The following is a 16,855-nucleotide window of genomic DNA, read 5'->3' as shown; positions in this document are numbered from 1 at the left end:
CATTTGATTCTCTCTCAACATAAAGGATTGAATTGTTTTTACCCCGATTAAATCACACCCTATTGGTTTCTGTCCCAAGCAAATGAGAACTGAAGTCTGTGCCTTGCAAGGCAGCCTTCTCCTTGCAGCTACACCGACATTCAGGAGAGCCTCGTGGGTACCTTCAGAGTTGCCTGCTCTCCACAGCCTGGATCACCACCAGGCTAGGCAGCACTGAGACAGTCCCGGTGACACCTCCAGGTAGTCCTAAGTCCTGACCCTCTGTGGGAGCTGATGCTTAAGTGAGCCCTGCTGTACTTGGTGGCCTGTTTTCTGAAATGCAGATGTCGATGAAATTAGCGGGTATCTGATTCCTCCAAGAAACAGGTCACAAGTGCCTGAGAATTTGTTGTTAAATTAGTACCCTGGAATTTATTTTAGAAGGTGACCTGATTTCCAGAGATTCCATTCAGACAACCAGAATGATTTAAGTCGGGTATGCAGATAAAAACCCTTAAGTTAATCTTCTGAGTTTTATGGTACAAGCTTTAACCTCTCTTTACTTAGGCAGAGTGTCACCGTGAGGGGAAGACAAGAAATTCCTCTCAGGAAGTGGGTTCCATGCTTAGCTCTCCCCCTTGATTGTTGGGTGATTTGGAAAGACCTCTACTCCAGCCTTGTTTCTCCTTCTCCAGGATGGGAACAGGATAGCCTCATCTTTCTAAATAACTGCAAGATGTAAAGATAAAAAGTGCAACACAAGGCTGCATGTCAACACCACTGTTATTCCTTTCCCGATTCTTTAATAAATAGGTCCACTTATAAGTACTTCATCTATATTTCTAAAAGGACTAGCTCTATTTCCTGATCTTCCTGTCAACTAACTTTTCAAGGAAACACAGCAGTAAGGCCACAGTCTGTGACAGAACAGCAGAGCACAGCACTGACCTGGGGACAGTAATTCTCAGTTCTTTTGAACAGAGGCACCACTGAGAGACATAGAGATAAGCCAGCACAGTACCATCCACTTCATTGCACAAACACACAGTCTGACTCTCCAGCAGCGAGTGACGTGCACAGGCACGTTATGAGCATTGGCAATTCTTCAGTGGGGAAAAATCAGTGCTGAGCATCATCTCCTTGTCCCAGCAAACGTGATGACCTCATCACATTACAGCAGTGAAAAGAGCATCCTGGAAAAAAAGCGGCCTGAAAACACTGAACCTCCATGCTAAGTCTGCCTTTGCCATTTCAGCACACTTCGGCATATTTCTATTAACAAGATTGCACACAGACATGCATACAGATGTGTCCCTCCCCCCATTCTGCTCTGGCTGGCACAGATTTCCCAGGGAGGATCTAAAAACCAGTATGACACACAGAGATGAGTGGACTCCCAACATGTTTTAAATATGAGCTTGGTGGCTATGACAGTCTGTCATGAGCCTTGCAGAGCAAGCAAATACTGCAGCCTGTCCCCTGCCAGCATGCCCCAGGTATGGTGTCCTGTGGCCACTTCTGCAAGGAGCTGGATGGCCGCCCCACTGTGCGAGGCTGTTCCTCGCTGCATCTCATAACAAGGTTGAAACAACCCAGAAGCTTCTGTTCTGGTGTTTGTTGTGGTGGGTGCCTGCATGCTGAGACCCACGTAGCTCAGTACAGGCATGAACAACTTCAACATGGACAGGAGGAGGTTTGCTGTTAGGAATCAGATATGTGGAAACTTGTTCAAGCTTCCTGGGAAAAGAGCTACCTTTGCTTGCAGGTTTATGGCACTGGGCCCTGAGCCATTTGACATCAGAAAAAAGTAGGGACCAGTGAAAGAAGGGTTGCTTCCAAACTGGAACTCACTAGGGAAAGCAGATGCATTTTCCCACTTTCATCACATAGCCAATATCCCCTCCCAGATCCACTGCAGTAAGATAACTATGAAAAGAAATGAGTCTTCTGGAGAGTTTCTTCCCCAATCAAGCTGGCCTGCTTTCAGGCTGCTTGAGAGGCTGTCTTAGGGCAGAAGATGGGCTCATCACCAGCTACCAGATATTTCTGGGAGAGACAGGCTCCTTCATTGGGCAGTTAAGCTGCAGAAGGCATCTCATGGAGAAGTTACTGCCAAAGAGCAAAGACATTAAGTAGAAAATTGGCCTCATCCTCCTTTGTGACCTGCTGGTCACTACTCACCTCAGATCAACAGTGAGGAAGTGATTTGTAAACAACACATAGAAAGCACCTCTCCACTCCAAAATAAGGTGGAGTGGGCCACGGCTTAGGACACTTACTGTAGTGGTTTGAACCTTGTTTTCCCCCAGAGGCTAAGAAAAGTGGTAACCCCCAAGGGGTGGAAACGCCTGGAAGTTTTGAAGTTCTGTCCAATGGGCGCTCCTGCAGAAATGTAAACATACCACAAGCTGACTGGAAGTGAAGAGCTGTAGTTTGGTAGTAGTAGAAGTAGCCATGTTGTAGGAGCCACGAGGAAAGGGGCCCGGAGCCCCTCGGGGCCTCTGGGGCCCGCCAGCCCCAGTTGGGGGCTACAGAGACTTGGAACAGTGTTAAGCTGGACTATGTGTCTGTAGCTGTGAGCTGGGAGATGTTTTCGCCAAACTGGGCAGCGGCCGGAGAAGGCAGCAGCCGGCACTGACCGGAGAAGCGGTGGCAGAGAGCCAGAAGAGATAAGATGGAGCAACAGAGACATGCAGCACCAGAGAGAGAGAGAGAGAGAGAGAAGAGCTGAGAAGCTCAGAGCATCCTGGGAAGCTGGACCGGGACAGAGAGGAATGTAGAAGGAGTAACCTTGGCTCCCCCCCTCGCACTGCTGCCAAGGTGGCAGCCTGAGGCAGGGCACAGAGGCCCTGCAAGGAGCTTGAATCTCCTGGAGATACCAGACTGTCACGAAGACCCCCTGCGTCTCGTGATATGACGTGGTGGAACGACCTTTGTCTGGGGTAACGAAGCCCACGGAAGACCCCTCGGTTGGTTGGCGACGGGGTCGAGGGAGCTTGGATACCTCCCTCGTGAGTGCTGGCAGAGATCCAGCAACAGCTGCATGCATGAGAGGGAGAGATAGACTGCTTCTGCTACTCTGAAGAAACTGCTGCCCTGAGAGACTGGAAGGGATCTGTCCTTCTTTCCCTCCTGGACTTTTACTTGGAGGGGAGAAGAGATCTGATCCATTGTAAATACTATATGTCATGGTAGAGATAGTTGTGATCGTGTGTATAAAATGTTATAGTATTTATTTGTACAGTCATTGTAATATATTCCCTTTCCCCCATTCTGAGTCTGGCTGTGTTTTGTCTGGAAAAACCCATCTCACATTAGGTTGAGATGTGGGAGGGGGGATGGAGCTAGGGAATTAGGATTTTGGGACTATCTCAAACCATGACACTTACTGAGAGCTAAGTGGTTTGGAGAGCTCATTCAGCATCCATCTGCATTTTTAGATGATAAAAGCTCTTAAAAAGCTAGCTCTTGCTTCCACTGAGCCTCAGGCACCCTTGGATGAAATCTATGCCCCAAAAGGTGCCATGAAGGCAGGTTCCAGTGAGCCTGTTAAGGTCTTGTGGTAGTGGCAGTTGTGTGGACACTGTAAGTACAAATAGTGATAGCCTTTCCAGGTTGTTAATTCCTATATTTGCTGATATAGCAAACTCCTTTGTCAGGGTTTTGTTGAAGCTGTATCATCACTGACAGAGGAGAAATAAGACAGAACATAGTGCTGTGTTGTACCATGGGTTCATGTCCAGCCCCTCAGGCTGCCTCCTTTCATTCATTACTGTGTGGTAACAGTATGGCCATAGACTTTGCATCTCACTCCCGGCATGGTCATCCTTGCTGTGTGATGGTACAGAGTCCTCTTCAACGAGTGGTAGGACAGGACACAGCTGATCAATTCTACAGCAATTATAGTTCACTTTTGAGCCTAATAATATTAATAATAATAATAATCTTCAGTGCTTGATGTCCACTAGTCTCAAATCCAGATTTTACAGAGGTGAAAACATATCTTTGTTTCAGATATAACAACTCTGAGTGGCTGATAGGGTAGCTGACTCTCTTGTGATCTCCCAGTAGATTGGTGGCAAGAAGGATAAGCAGTGCCCTGGACTCTCTTTTCACCGTTCCCCAGAGGGTGGGCAAGATGCCTGACTTGCAGGAGTCACAGTACATCACCATCAAATATTCTGAGAGCTTATCAATCTTTCAGCTCTTGCAGTGAACAGACCTTCAAAGGAGGGATGATATAGGCTGAAATTCAAACAGCTGCAACATGGTTTCAGGAGTCTAAACTCCTATATTGATGACCAGTCTTTGACCAGCAAATGATTAATGAGATACCTCAGGGCTGGTAGATTCAAGCCCACAGAAAGATGACAGATTTTCTTGGTATAATGTCTTATGTACAGATTGAATTAAAGTCCAGATCTGCACAACTTCTTCGAGTTCAACAGCATTCACGAGTGGTGCCATCAAAATCACAGGCTATGCAATGTGAATAAAATTCTGTGATACTGGTATAACTAAGATATTATCTTGCGGAAAGCTTTTTAAAGAGGTCAGGAACCTCCAGGTAATAGCAAAGACGGGACAAACCTCATGCCTTAGAGCTGACACTTTCTCATTAGTGCCTTCAGAGAAGCCTGATACAAAACCAGCTTCAGTCAACTGCAGACTGAATTTCCTAACACAGATTGTGGAAGACTTGGAAATACGCAGAACATTTTCCTAATGTGTTAATACAGTTGTTTATAAGGCACTGGTTTGTGTTCATCTCTGAAAAATTAATGGTCTGCCTGTTGGGCACTCCACTATATGGAGAGAGTGACTATAATAGTCATACACTTTAGATTGGTAAGTATAGATGGCTTTAACAGGTTTACTTTACTAAGAAAGCCATATTGCAAATCATATGACTAAGTTTTATGGAACAGTCGGCTGACTAAGTAGCTGATACTTTTGTTGGTGTACGGCATCTATAGAAACATTATCCTGCTGTTTGATATTACATGGTTTATTCCTTGTATAATTTCAATGGCTCAGTTATTGCCAGAAATAAGAGCTACGGTGATCACTTAAAAATGCCCCTCAGGAGATCAATAAATAATTCCCATACCTAGTGCACTTAAGTTCCTTTTCCAAATTCTATTCAGGTTCAACTTAAGGGAAATTAAGTTGATGACACATGTAGAGTAAAATGGAACTGATGTGTGTAATGCCTTCCAAACCAGGAGTAAATTTAATTCTAATATAAATAAAATTGTATTTTTCAACTGATAAATTTTCATGCAGTTTCCATAAAATATAGAACACTAAAAAGGCAATTACATCACATTTAACAGCTCACGGCATTTCACCATGCCAAATGCCCAATATAAAGTCCTCAATCACCACTCAGTCCATCTGTAACTCTCTGAAAGGTAAAAGAAAAGGCACAGGTTACCTTCCAGTCACAAATACAACTAAATTGGTTGCACGTTGCTGCCTGCACTGTCCTCAGGCCTTACACAGAAGTCTAGACCTGCACAGGTAGGCAAGCTTTTGCAGAAGTGCTGCTCACCATCACTCCTTGCTGAAGCCTACAGCTGTAAGCAGCCTATGCTGTAGAATGGTGCCCTATAAAGAGGAGGTAGAGCACCTGCAGCTCGACAAACCGAAGCGAGGGTTATACCAAACCCTCCCTGTGCTCCACTGACAGTAGTTTCCTTTGATAGTGGCTATGAAATAAGATTATGCATTGCTTCCAGAAGGAGAGGAAAATGTCCAGAGATGATTCAAGAGAATCTGCTCCATTGGTAAAGGTCCAGTTTAATAGCAGCATTTGTCAAGGAACAGATCTTCGTCTAAAAATATTTCTAACCAATGAACCGATGAAATACCAGCTCCATTTAAAAGACACTTCAAAATTATAAAACGATTAATTTAAATAACAATTAGGAATCCACAATCTGCTGCTGTATTTATGTGGTTATAATGGTAATATGATTTACTAGTGGAAGTATTAAATTAACTTGCATAATTATTAATGACAGTTTTTGGCAGTGGCATCAGTTATTAACCTATGTTCATAGTATATTAATGGACACTATGTCCTCACTTTGGGATAACATCCCAAATTCCCAGACTGCTGCTTCCTTGATCTGCTATATTGATTTAAAAATTACCCATAAGTTGCAATTACACAAGCAGTGCAACACCTTTGTATCATGTTCACAAAAATACAACGCTCACAACCATTACAAGAACATATTTCTGTGGGTCTTCTTTAGCGAGGTCAGCCGCTTAGCCCTCCCTGCTGGAACAGCTTGTGCCAATTAAGCATTGACTTCTGACTTGTCAAGATGAGGCACAACTCCTTCTGCCAGGGGCAGGTGAACCTACAGTTACTTGTAAATCAGCAGCCTCTGACTCATCAGTAACTTCACTGAGGATTTGTTATCTTCTTAATCACTGAAATGGTAGGCACGTACAAATGGACTGCCATCCACAGAAGGAATTAATGGCTCCAGCTTAGCCAACTCCTTCTGCTTAAAAAAAAAAAAACAAAACAAGAAAACAAGCTGTTGGAATATGCATCTCAGAATGGAAAGGACTGTTCTACTGCAGAAACAGTTTAATATCTCATGTTTCTTTTAAAAAATTAGACAATGTTTTTAATCTATAGATAACAGAACTCCCACTGATTCCTGCACTGCAAAATCTGTCCTGAGGCTCTTACTTTTAAATACTTCAAAATGCATTTTCAAGAGAGAGGATTTTTCCATTATATAGATTTATTACTGCATGAAAAATTCAAAACAAATACACAAGGTCCCAGAGCAGGGGGAAGATTCATCACTTGCCCAAATAATGATTAGACTTGACAAAACATTTCAGAATTTATTGTGGTGAAAAACTCTGAATTGGGAAAGGAGTGGAATCTGTGATTGACAAGTCTGCTCTAACCAGCGTTTTACACAGACAGAGAGGGAGTTTACAACAGCCCAATATGAGATGTCAGGTGCACGAGTGACAACGGAATCCTATCATGGAAGTATTAGCAGGAACCTTTCCAATCTTACCTGCTTTTTAGTCACTAGTCCAGCTCTTCAGACTTAATATAACATTTTAGATGCTCGAACTATTTAAAATTTCTTATTTGACTGCTGCTTAAGAAATGTCCTTACCCTAAATAATTTTCGCATTTTGATTCAGAGGTGAGGACCTTTAACATTTATTCCTACACCAGAAATAACTGTGCTAAATCCAGAAAACATCAGGATTTTGAAGTCTTTATGTCTTCAGTGATAAAATCAGAGGTGCCTGCTGTTTGAGGCAGAAAATCCAAACACTGCATTTCTGATTTAGGTGAGTGAATTCTGCTTAAATCCAGTCTTGGACGCTTAATGATTTGGTTCACTGTGCTAAGAGAGATCGGAGTGTCTGTGATGTGAAAACAACATGATGGAGACCTGGACTAGACTCTATATGTGCTATCATCTATGACTCCAGGCTGCGGGGTTGGATTTCAATTTAGATTTGAGAGCCTCAAAATCCTACTGCCAATTCTGAGAGTCACATTCCTCCAGTAACACGAAAGTGTATGTGGGAGAAGACAAGAACTGAATTTTGGTTTTGCTTTGTAAATTATGAACAATGCTCTCATAGAAGACTGCAATTCAGAGTATGACAGCTGTGTTACCAAAACTGGAAGGGCTTCCCTGTTTCAGCATACTGTTTGCATTTAAAAACAGTCACTGTCTAGACCAGACTTGCTCTCACAGTAGCAGTCACTACCACAAATGTCTTCATGTAGGAGATGATGTGGCCCTGGCCATTTTGGCGCTACTGTAGTTCTCTCTCTGCTGTTCAGTTTTGGTAGTCAATATGTTGTATGAAGCATGGAGGAAAACGTCTTCCCCATATTATAAAACAAACCCAGCCCTGTCTGTTTGCTAACAATTCCCTTGGACATCAGCACTTGGGAGAAATCAACCCAAGACTCCTCAAGTGTGTCCAAATATCTCCTTCAGTGCAGTTCCTCAGGGGTCACTATTAGGACCAGTGCTGTTTAACATCTGTGTCAGCAACACAGATAGTGGGATTGAGTGCACCCTCAGCAAGTTTGCCAGCAACACGAAGATGTGTCATGCAGTCAACACACTGGAGGGAACGGATGCCATCCAGAGGGACCTTGACAAGCTTGAGAGGTGGGCCCGTGCAAACCTTGTGAAGTTCAACAAGGTCCGGCACCCAAATCAGGGCAATGCCGAGCACAGATACAGGCTGGGTGGAGACTGGATTGAGAGTAGCCCTGAGGTGGAAGACTTGGGGATGTTGCTGAACAAGAAACAGTGTGAGCTTGCAGCCATGTCCTGGGCTGCATGAATATAAGCATGACCATCATGTTGAGGAAGTTGATTCTTCCCTCTACCCCACTCTCATGAGACTCCACCTGCAGAACAGTGATCGGCTCTGGGGTGCCCAACATAAGGAGAATGTGAATCTCTTGGAGTGAGTCTAGGGGAGGAGCATGAAGATGATCAGAGGGCTGGATCACCTATTCTACAAAGACAGGCTGAGAGAGTTGGAGTTGTTCCTGAGAGGGTTGGAGAAGGCTTCAGGGAGATGTTGTAGCACCTTCCAGTACCTGAATGGAGACTACAAGAAATCTGGAGAGGGGCATTTTAGAAGGGCATGTAGGAATAAGGATAAAGGGTAACAGATTTAAATGGAAAGAGCATAAATTTAGATTAGGTATTAAGAAGAAATTTTTTACTGGGAAGTGGTGAGGCATTGGAATAGGTTGCCCAGAGAAGCTCGGGATGCCCCATTCCTGGAAGTGTTCAAGGCCAGGTTGGATGTGGCTTTGAGCAACCCGGTCTAGTGAAAGTGTCCTTGACTGTGGCAGAGGGGTGGAATTAGACAGTCTTCAAGGTCCCTTTTAACATGATCCATTCCATAATTCTATTATCTGTCCCAAAAGATCTGAATGTCCTTAGCTTTCCTGCTTGCACTGAAGGGACCCTGCACACTTTCTGAAATCAAGCTGTACATCTGAGCTTATATAGTTGCCAAGAGTTTTCAGCCTTCCTGGAGTTGGTCATTTTTATTTTGGCATTTTTGTCAGTCCAAATAATTAGTTAATTAAATGCTCTATCTCTGAAGATAAAGGAAAAGATTTCACCTTAAAAACAGAATCATACAATTACTGCATGGAGATTAGAGTCTTCTGCAGTGATGTCATTCAGTCTGGCTTTGCACTGACGTGATCATGCTTGATCTCAACTGTCAGCTCAGGACAAACTGTCACTGAGGTCAAGAGATGTAAAGACTTCACTGCATACCTGTGTGCAAGCATACAGCATGGTTCATGTATCCAGACTCAGCTTAAGTTTCATCCTCTAAATTTTGACTGAAGCAATATTTGACTGAACCCTTCCATCATATAGAGAGCAGATGGTAGTACTGTGGACTCCTCACACAGTTCAGGAGATGGGTAGAGCAGAGACAGCAAATGTTGCTCACCAGCAGGTGAGGAGTTCATGTAGAACATCCTTTCTCTTTCTTGTACCATTTTAAAGACGTACTTTCTGAAATGTTTTTTTCCTCAGACCTTACACAGTCTAAAACTGATACTGACTGCAGCTCTAACCCTTTCCTGTTTTGAAAGTCTGCCTTTCATTTTCAAAGTCCTTTCTTCTTTGCAATGCCCCTGGAGAAACCTGCATTCTCACAGACTATTTAAGGGTTGACAACAGCAGTTTCTTAGATTTTTAAGGGTCAACATCATTTGAACTAGCTTAATCTCATGGGTCCATGAAGGCAGGTTAGAAATGCTGCCTAAACAAGTACTCCATCCACCTTGTCTTAGTCCTGGCTGAAATCCAGAGACAAAGAGGAAAGCAGATCGGGGGGAAAAAAGACACAGTTAATTAAAGGCCAGGTTCTGAGCATCTCTATCTCTTTCAGGTCACTAGAGCCTTATTGAGGGAGCACACTCACTGAAAGTTCCTCCTTCCTTTGTTGTCAGCATCTAAGCTTAGTTGGCCTTAGGCCCCTCAGAGCCTCATGAGCTTTCCCTTCACTTTATCAACGAGCAGTTTTTCTAGGCATGGGTTAAAGTGCAGGCTGCTGCTTGCATAAGGGGACTTACTCCGGAAACATCAATATGCCAGACTGTCTGGAGGAACGTCAGTCGGCTCCGAGACCACATCTCCTGACAGTCCTCCCACTTCATCACACAGTCCCCACCATCTGACTTTCTTCTAACATGGGCTGGAGCCCCTTTCCTTGAAGAACCTCAGCAAGGTATACATCCTGAACAAGACAGCAGTATCTCAATGTGTTGCCAACAAACTGCATCTGGAATGAAGCTCAGGAAACCAAAAACTTAAATTCTCCATAGGCCCCACTTTGCAGAAAAAGATAAGGGTCACCCAGCAAAACTGAGAGAACCAGCATCCACAGGGGGCAGCACAGCCAATGGTAGCCTTCCTGGACACCCACACATTCCTGCTGTAAATACACAACTATAACAGGGAGGTGTCTCCTAAAGCCTGGAAAGCTGGTGTTCCTAACACTGCTCGAGGTTTTAGACTGCCTGCTAAGCTGTGTGTAATTCTACTAAATTTCTGCAGAGGGAATTAGCTTTTTTTCACTCAGAGTAAACACAACATTTGCCAGTTATTATATATGAATTATGGAATTCACAACATTTAATAGATTTTGTATAAATCTATCTGCAGGAAACAGAACTAATGATTTGTTGCTGGATCAACCTGTCGATATCAAAATGTCTAAAGAGATGCTTAATGGACTGCCAGTTGATGTAATATTTTTGGATTTCAGTAAAGCTTTTGATACTGTCTCTCACAGGATCCTTCTGGACAAATGTCCAGCACACAGCTGGATAAGCACATCATGTGATGGGTGAGCAATTGGCTCACGGGTTGAGCACAGAAGGTAATAGCGAATGGGGAAACATCAGACTGGTGACCTGTCACTAGTGGGGTTCTGCAGGACTCCATCTTAGGCCTTGTGCTCTTCAACATCTTCATAAATTACTTCAACGCAGGACTGGAAGGGACACTAAGAAAGTCTGCAGATGACACAAAACTCAGAGGAGCTGTTGACTCCCTCAAAGGCAGGGAGGCCCTGCAGAGAGACCTCAACAAATTACAGGACTGGGCAATCATCAAATATTTGAAGTTCAACAAGGGAAAGTGCCAGATTGTGCACCTGGGATGGGGCAACCCTGGATGTACAGACAGACTGGGGAATGAGATGCTGGAAAGCAGTGCCACAGAAAGGGACCTGTGGGTCCTGGTTGATGGCAAGCTGAATATGAGTCAGCAGTGCCCTGGCAGCCAGGAGGGCCAACAGTGTCCTGGGGGGCATCAGGCACAGTATCTCCAGCCAGTCAAGGGAGGGGATTGTCCCACTCTGCTCTGCACTGGTGTGGCCTCACCTTGAATATTGGGGCAGTTTTGGGCACCACGATATAAGAAAGATATTAAGCTATTGGAGAGTGTCCAAAGGAGGGCAACAAAGATGATGAAGGGCCTTGAGGGGAAGCTGTGTGAGGAGTGGCTGAGGGCACTTGGTCTGTTCAGCCTGCAGAAGAGGAGACTGAAGAGAGACCTCATTGTAGTCTACAACTTCCTCATGAGGGGAAGAGGGGTGGCAGACATTGTTCTGTTCTCTGTGGTGACCTGTGACAGAACTCGAGGGAATGGACTGAAGTTGTGCCAGCAGAGATTTAGGTAGAATATTAGAAAGAGGTTCTTCACATAGAAGAAGGGTGGTTGGATGCTGTAATGGGCTCCTCAGGGAAGTGGTGACAGCACCAAGCCTGACAGTTCAAGAAGCATTTGGCTGATACACTCAGGCACATGGTGTGACTCTTGGGGATGGTCCTGTGCAAGGTCAGGAGTTGGACTCGATGGTCCTTGTGGGTCCTTTCCAATTCAGCATATTCTGTGATTCTGTAACTGTTCCTGAAAGTCCTCAGTTGTCCTCAAGAACAATAACAGCCTTTCAGGGAATGATTCAGCTGCTCACAAACAGTTACCCAGTGCCATCCCATACAACCAAGCAGGGCTGCAAAACACTCAGGAGGGACTAATAAAGAGGACACAAAGGATCCCCGGCTTTTCCACAGCAGCAGCTGGAGCGCACATGTCAAAGAGCACTAGATGGCTTCATTTAGCAGGTAACTGAACTGTCAGCATCTGTAGTTATTGGATAGACAGGAATTTTGTATGTACTGGCTTTAATCATCCAGCCCAAACCACAGTAGCTGTTTTAGAGTTGATCTAAACCTCCAGCAAGATTCAGTTTGATTGCTGAGAGAGCTTTTAAGGACAGTACCTAGCAGACTGCAGCCTTTTGTGGCTCACAAACCTCTGACAGCAATGCCAGCATCTTTATGGAGTGCCTTGTGGGGCAGATACCGTACCTTGTAAAGGTAAAAATCTTGCAGCTCCCAGGCTGCTGCTTTTTTGCTAAAGTCTTTCCAATGCTAAACTTTAATCACTTAGAAAGTACAAAGTGCAAGTCTAGCATCAACCACTTCACAATAGCTCGTTTTGGCTTTTTAGTGCCCTCTTCTCTGAATACTATTTTAAAAGCAGTATCTATAACATCAATATTTAACCACTAGGCTTGTTCCTTATCACAAGGATGAGGATTGCTGTATATGTGGGCTAAATCACAGTGCCTAGACAGCTGATAATAATGAAAGCATCTTTCAAGATGAGGCACTTGATTGCTACTCTAAAGCTTACTGGTGAAAGAAATGTGTAATCTATTTTTTTCATTGTATTTGAAATGAAGTCACTTGCTTAAATATTAGTCATCTGGATATCTATAGCTCATTTTTAAAACTGGGTTAGCACCTGGCAATCCAGCCTGAGTAAGCATCAGGCTATCCCAGTCACAGGCCCATTTGAATTCTTGTTCATCTTTTTGCAATGTGTGACAGACTTCTTTTTTTCTGACATGACTTCCTTCCCACTTCACAGGAGACAAATCCATGCACTCAAAGCAGCTGCCTGATGGCAGCCCAGGGAGGGGAAGCAGCCTGGCAGTAGTTCCCTCTTCCCACTGCAGCTGGACAGCGGGGCTGGTCCCTGTGCCAATGCTACTCTGCCACATCTTGTCTCCCTCAGGGCAACAGGGTGCCCCAGGTACAAGAAAACAGAGCGGCAGAGTATGTCATTTTCTGCCTGTTATACAAAGATCAAGGTAATTTTCAATATTACTGTCCATGACATTTTCCTGAACATTGAAAGAGATTTTTTCTGCTATAAAAAACATCCCTCTCTCCTTTCCCAGATGTCTTTGTACTTTCTTTCCCAAGTGTTTCCCTGTTGTTTTTTCTCTGCCTTTGCCTTAATTTTCTGCAGTGTAGCACAAGTACAAATCATGCTCCTGGCAGAAAAGACACTGAAAAATTCTGCCTGTCCTCTGTCTGACTAAAAGCTGTGCAGATGACTTCATGTCTTCTGCACATCTGGAGACTGCATTGATAAAGACAAACGGCCCAATGATGATACCTAATGATTTATTTTTCCTTGGGGGAAGTGCTGAGGATACTAGATATACTTTGCAACGTTGCTCCCAGGAGAGTTTATATAAGCAGGGAGATGAATTAACAGGCAGCCTTATAGGGAGAGATGAATTTGTGAAAATGCATAAACATTAAGGAGATTTGCTGGAATACCAAATACCTGGGACCTAGTCCATGTCTCTGCACCCAGTGAGTGCACATAGCACTGGTGAGGTCTGTCCCACTGTACAGGGACTGTGTCTGGGGGACCACCAGCACAGCTATCACTCTCCAGAAATGATCTGTGCATCAGGGATCACAGGACCACTGATGTGGAAGGGAGCTGGCAGAGCTGAAGGTACCAAGTGTGCCTGGCACGGGGATGCATGGCTGGAAATTAGGAGGAACTCGGATAAGGATGGGGAGCATTGATTTTTATGAAGAGAAATAGATAAGTCTTAGCCTGTATGTGCATCAGTGGGAAAACTGCTCAATTGCCACTGACTCCTGACATGCCTCTGATTTTTGTAACAGTTGTAATTAATTTCCCTTGGAGTACCCAGACTGTCAAGCCGCATACCTGGCGTAAAAGGAGTTCATGCAACTCAAAGGTCAGCACAGTGCTAAGTCTCTGTAGGAAAGCATTTCCCAGGGCTAGGGGATTAGGAAACCATTTAAAACTAGGGAATCATATATAATACAATGATAGGAGGGAACTTGTCTGGCTTTCCTCCAAAAGCTAAGCATCATTCATTGATCAGAAAACAGATCTCCATCTCTACCGAGAACACTTCTTCCTCCATTTGCTAAGTGGAAAATGACAAACAAGCTAGCTGTGCCCTCTCCCACATCCTTTCTCCTTCTGTCTGTCCAGGTGTCCCCGTTGCTTTGCCCTCCTTCAGCGCACCACAACTGTACCAGTGGCTACTTACTCGGCACCGCCAGCAACCTCGGAGGCGGTGGAGGTGGAGGAGGCGGTGGTAACAGTGGAGGTGGCCTGCACTGGCAAATTTCCTGGCAGCTCTCTGTAACTTTCTCTGCTACAGGCTTGGAGCATGACTTCTGGGGCTCACCCTGAGTGATCTGTGAAGAAACAAGTCATTGCATGAGCAGCAGAACAGTGACAACTGATTTTCCATGAATGTGTTTCTTAGACTTGAGTATTCGAGTGGCACCTCAGACCTGTAGGGAGAACTGAGCTCACGTTCCTCACTAAGGTGACTACACGAGTGTCTATTCCCTATGTGGTTCCCATTTTTTTATCTTTTATTTTTTTATTTAATATATCTTCAAGACTCCTTTCGACTCTGTCAAATTTGGTTGAAATTGACCAGCTGGTTTTTGAGTTATTATGGAGTAAGGAGAAGGCAGGCAGTGGCAGACAATATGATTGCGTAAGCCTTCTTTCCTTAGGAAAGCCATCTAGCAGCATGCATTATTCACGGGGTCAGTGCTGCAAGCCAAAGAGAGCTAATAAAAATTACAAGACAGTTAGGGTCAGGATTATGTTCATTTTCCTTATGGCAGAACTGAAAGCCAGAGGACATCTCTCCTCTGCTTTGCCAGCATCACTTTGAAGTTGAGAGAGCATTTCACAGGGTGTTTCACTTCCCACCAAGAGGAGAGGGAACACATATTTTACTCATCTGTAGACCACAGCAACGACACGGTTAAAATGGAAATGCCACATTGTAACCTGTGTAACATGCAGTGTTGGCTAATAAAACTGAAGATGAGGCACTGCAGAACCCAAGTATGGGCATTGATTGGCAACAGACAATGATTTAGCCAGTACTGGTATATGATATATTCAATAGCTTGATCTAGTCATGACAAGGACCACTTACAAACAGCAAATTTGTCTTATCATCAGCAGTATTTACATAACTAATGATTTAAGGAATATTCATTAAAATTCCTAATATAATGCTACAAAATGGAGTCAGTCCCTAATGAAAAGGAAATTTGCTGAGCATCACAGAAGCTTCTGAGACATATTAACTTCAAAGGTCTCTAAGCCAGCTCTTTCTGAATGACTTATACTCAGATGGAAAATACTGGATACAATTTTAAGGAGACAAAGAAAAGTGTAAAATATTAATAAGCATGTTATCTAACAAGCATTTTGAATGTAAGTATCAGGAGACCACCTGGGACAGACTTGTGCCTTGCTGAAGCTAAGGACAGTTACACTAGCATTCAACTATTGCCTCATGCAGTTTGGTCTCAGATGGATTATTTTCCTAACAGTTTTGGCCTAACATCATCCTCTGTAATCAGGGTTTTTCCACAACATGTCGATCATTACAAAGAGGATGTTTCATGCCATGCTTTCTGATTTCTTTTAGGCACGCTTCTTCTGCCTCTCTGCCTATCCTCAGGGTCACCCGGGGTTGCCTTCTCCTCGCTTCTCTCTACCGACCAAGCTTTGCTTCCCTTCCCTGCCAGCTCTGGGCACAGTCTGTCTCCTCTACCTTTTCAACCCTAGCCCCCAGGCTAGGCACCTCTCCCACTCCCCGCAGCTGGGCACCAAGGGGGCTGCATTGCCTCTTGGCTGCAGGAAAGCTGTGCACAGCTTTATATTTCTGGCCAAAAAGAGAGATGTGGCTAATTAAAACAACATCACTGCACAAAGGACACGTTCACATGCGTAGGAGGTTTCTAAATCCAGAAAGACGCATTACTCTGGCCTCAGGGAAATGGAGGTAGGGCTTTGTTGATTAAATATTATAGGGAGGGAGGGAGGAAAGAATAGAAAAGTCTACATGTAGCTGAGTCGGAAGGACAGCTCAGCACAGCATAAGGCAGAAGGCTCAGTTCTTTAAACAGCTTGTCAAAATCTATTACCAAACATAGGGAAAAACAAATTCAACACAAGTGCTTTCCAAGTTTCCCCTTCACCATCAGGTAATAGTAACAGGACAGTTAAAGACCATCTCAGACAGCTTCCAGGAACTTACACAAACTCTCTGAACGCCCTAATGAATCAAAGTGACTCGGCTGCATAATCCCTCATGACTGGTAATAAATCTGTCTGCTAAGCAGGTTTATTTATTTTTAAAGTAAGTGATCCCAAGCAGCAGAATATCCTCCATACTGCCTCAGCTCTTTCAACACTGTTCACACATGGCGTTGGGGTGCTAGGCACGCTCCCAAGAAGAGCCCCATGAGAAAAGCATCGACTCTGTGCAGTGGCTGTGGCACACCTTGTTGAATGGGTATGACAATGTTTACTGTGCTGATGGAAGGAGGTGGGGTACCATCTCTCCACTGGTCCCAGCAACTGATCAGGAAGCAACTATTAACTCCTAGCTATAACTACTGTCCCCTAACTAGATCCTTTGTTATTGA

The 16,855-nt window shown here is 44.2% G+C and overlaps 1 protein-coding gene across 3 annotated transcripts in view; it reads right to left on the bottom strand.

Moving 5' to 3' along the window:
• The window catches only part of PRIMA1 (proline rich membrane anchor 1), a 55,450-nt gene that overhangs the window by 33,917 nt on the left and 4,678 nt on the right, over window positions 1-16,855 (bottom strand). For all 3 annotated transcript variants that reach the window (XM_027638206.1, XM_027638207.1, XM_027638205.1), the window contains one exon: window positions 14,437-14,587. In XM_027638206.1, coding sequence (XP_027494007.1) covers window positions 14,437-14,587 — 151 coding nt within the window. The remainder of the gene's footprint in view (window positions 1-14,436; window positions 14,588-16,855) is intronic.

Source organism: Corapipo altera, unplaced genomic scaffold (assembly GCF_003945725.1).
Source record: "Corapipo altera isolate COAL_440 unplaced genomic scaffold, ASM394572v1 23, whole genome shotgun sequence".
NCBI classification, from domain to species: domain Eukaryota; kingdom Metazoa; phylum Chordata; class Aves; order Passeriformes; family Pipridae; genus Corapipo; species Corapipo altera.
This window is presented reverse-complemented; position numbering and strand designations above follow the sequence as displayed.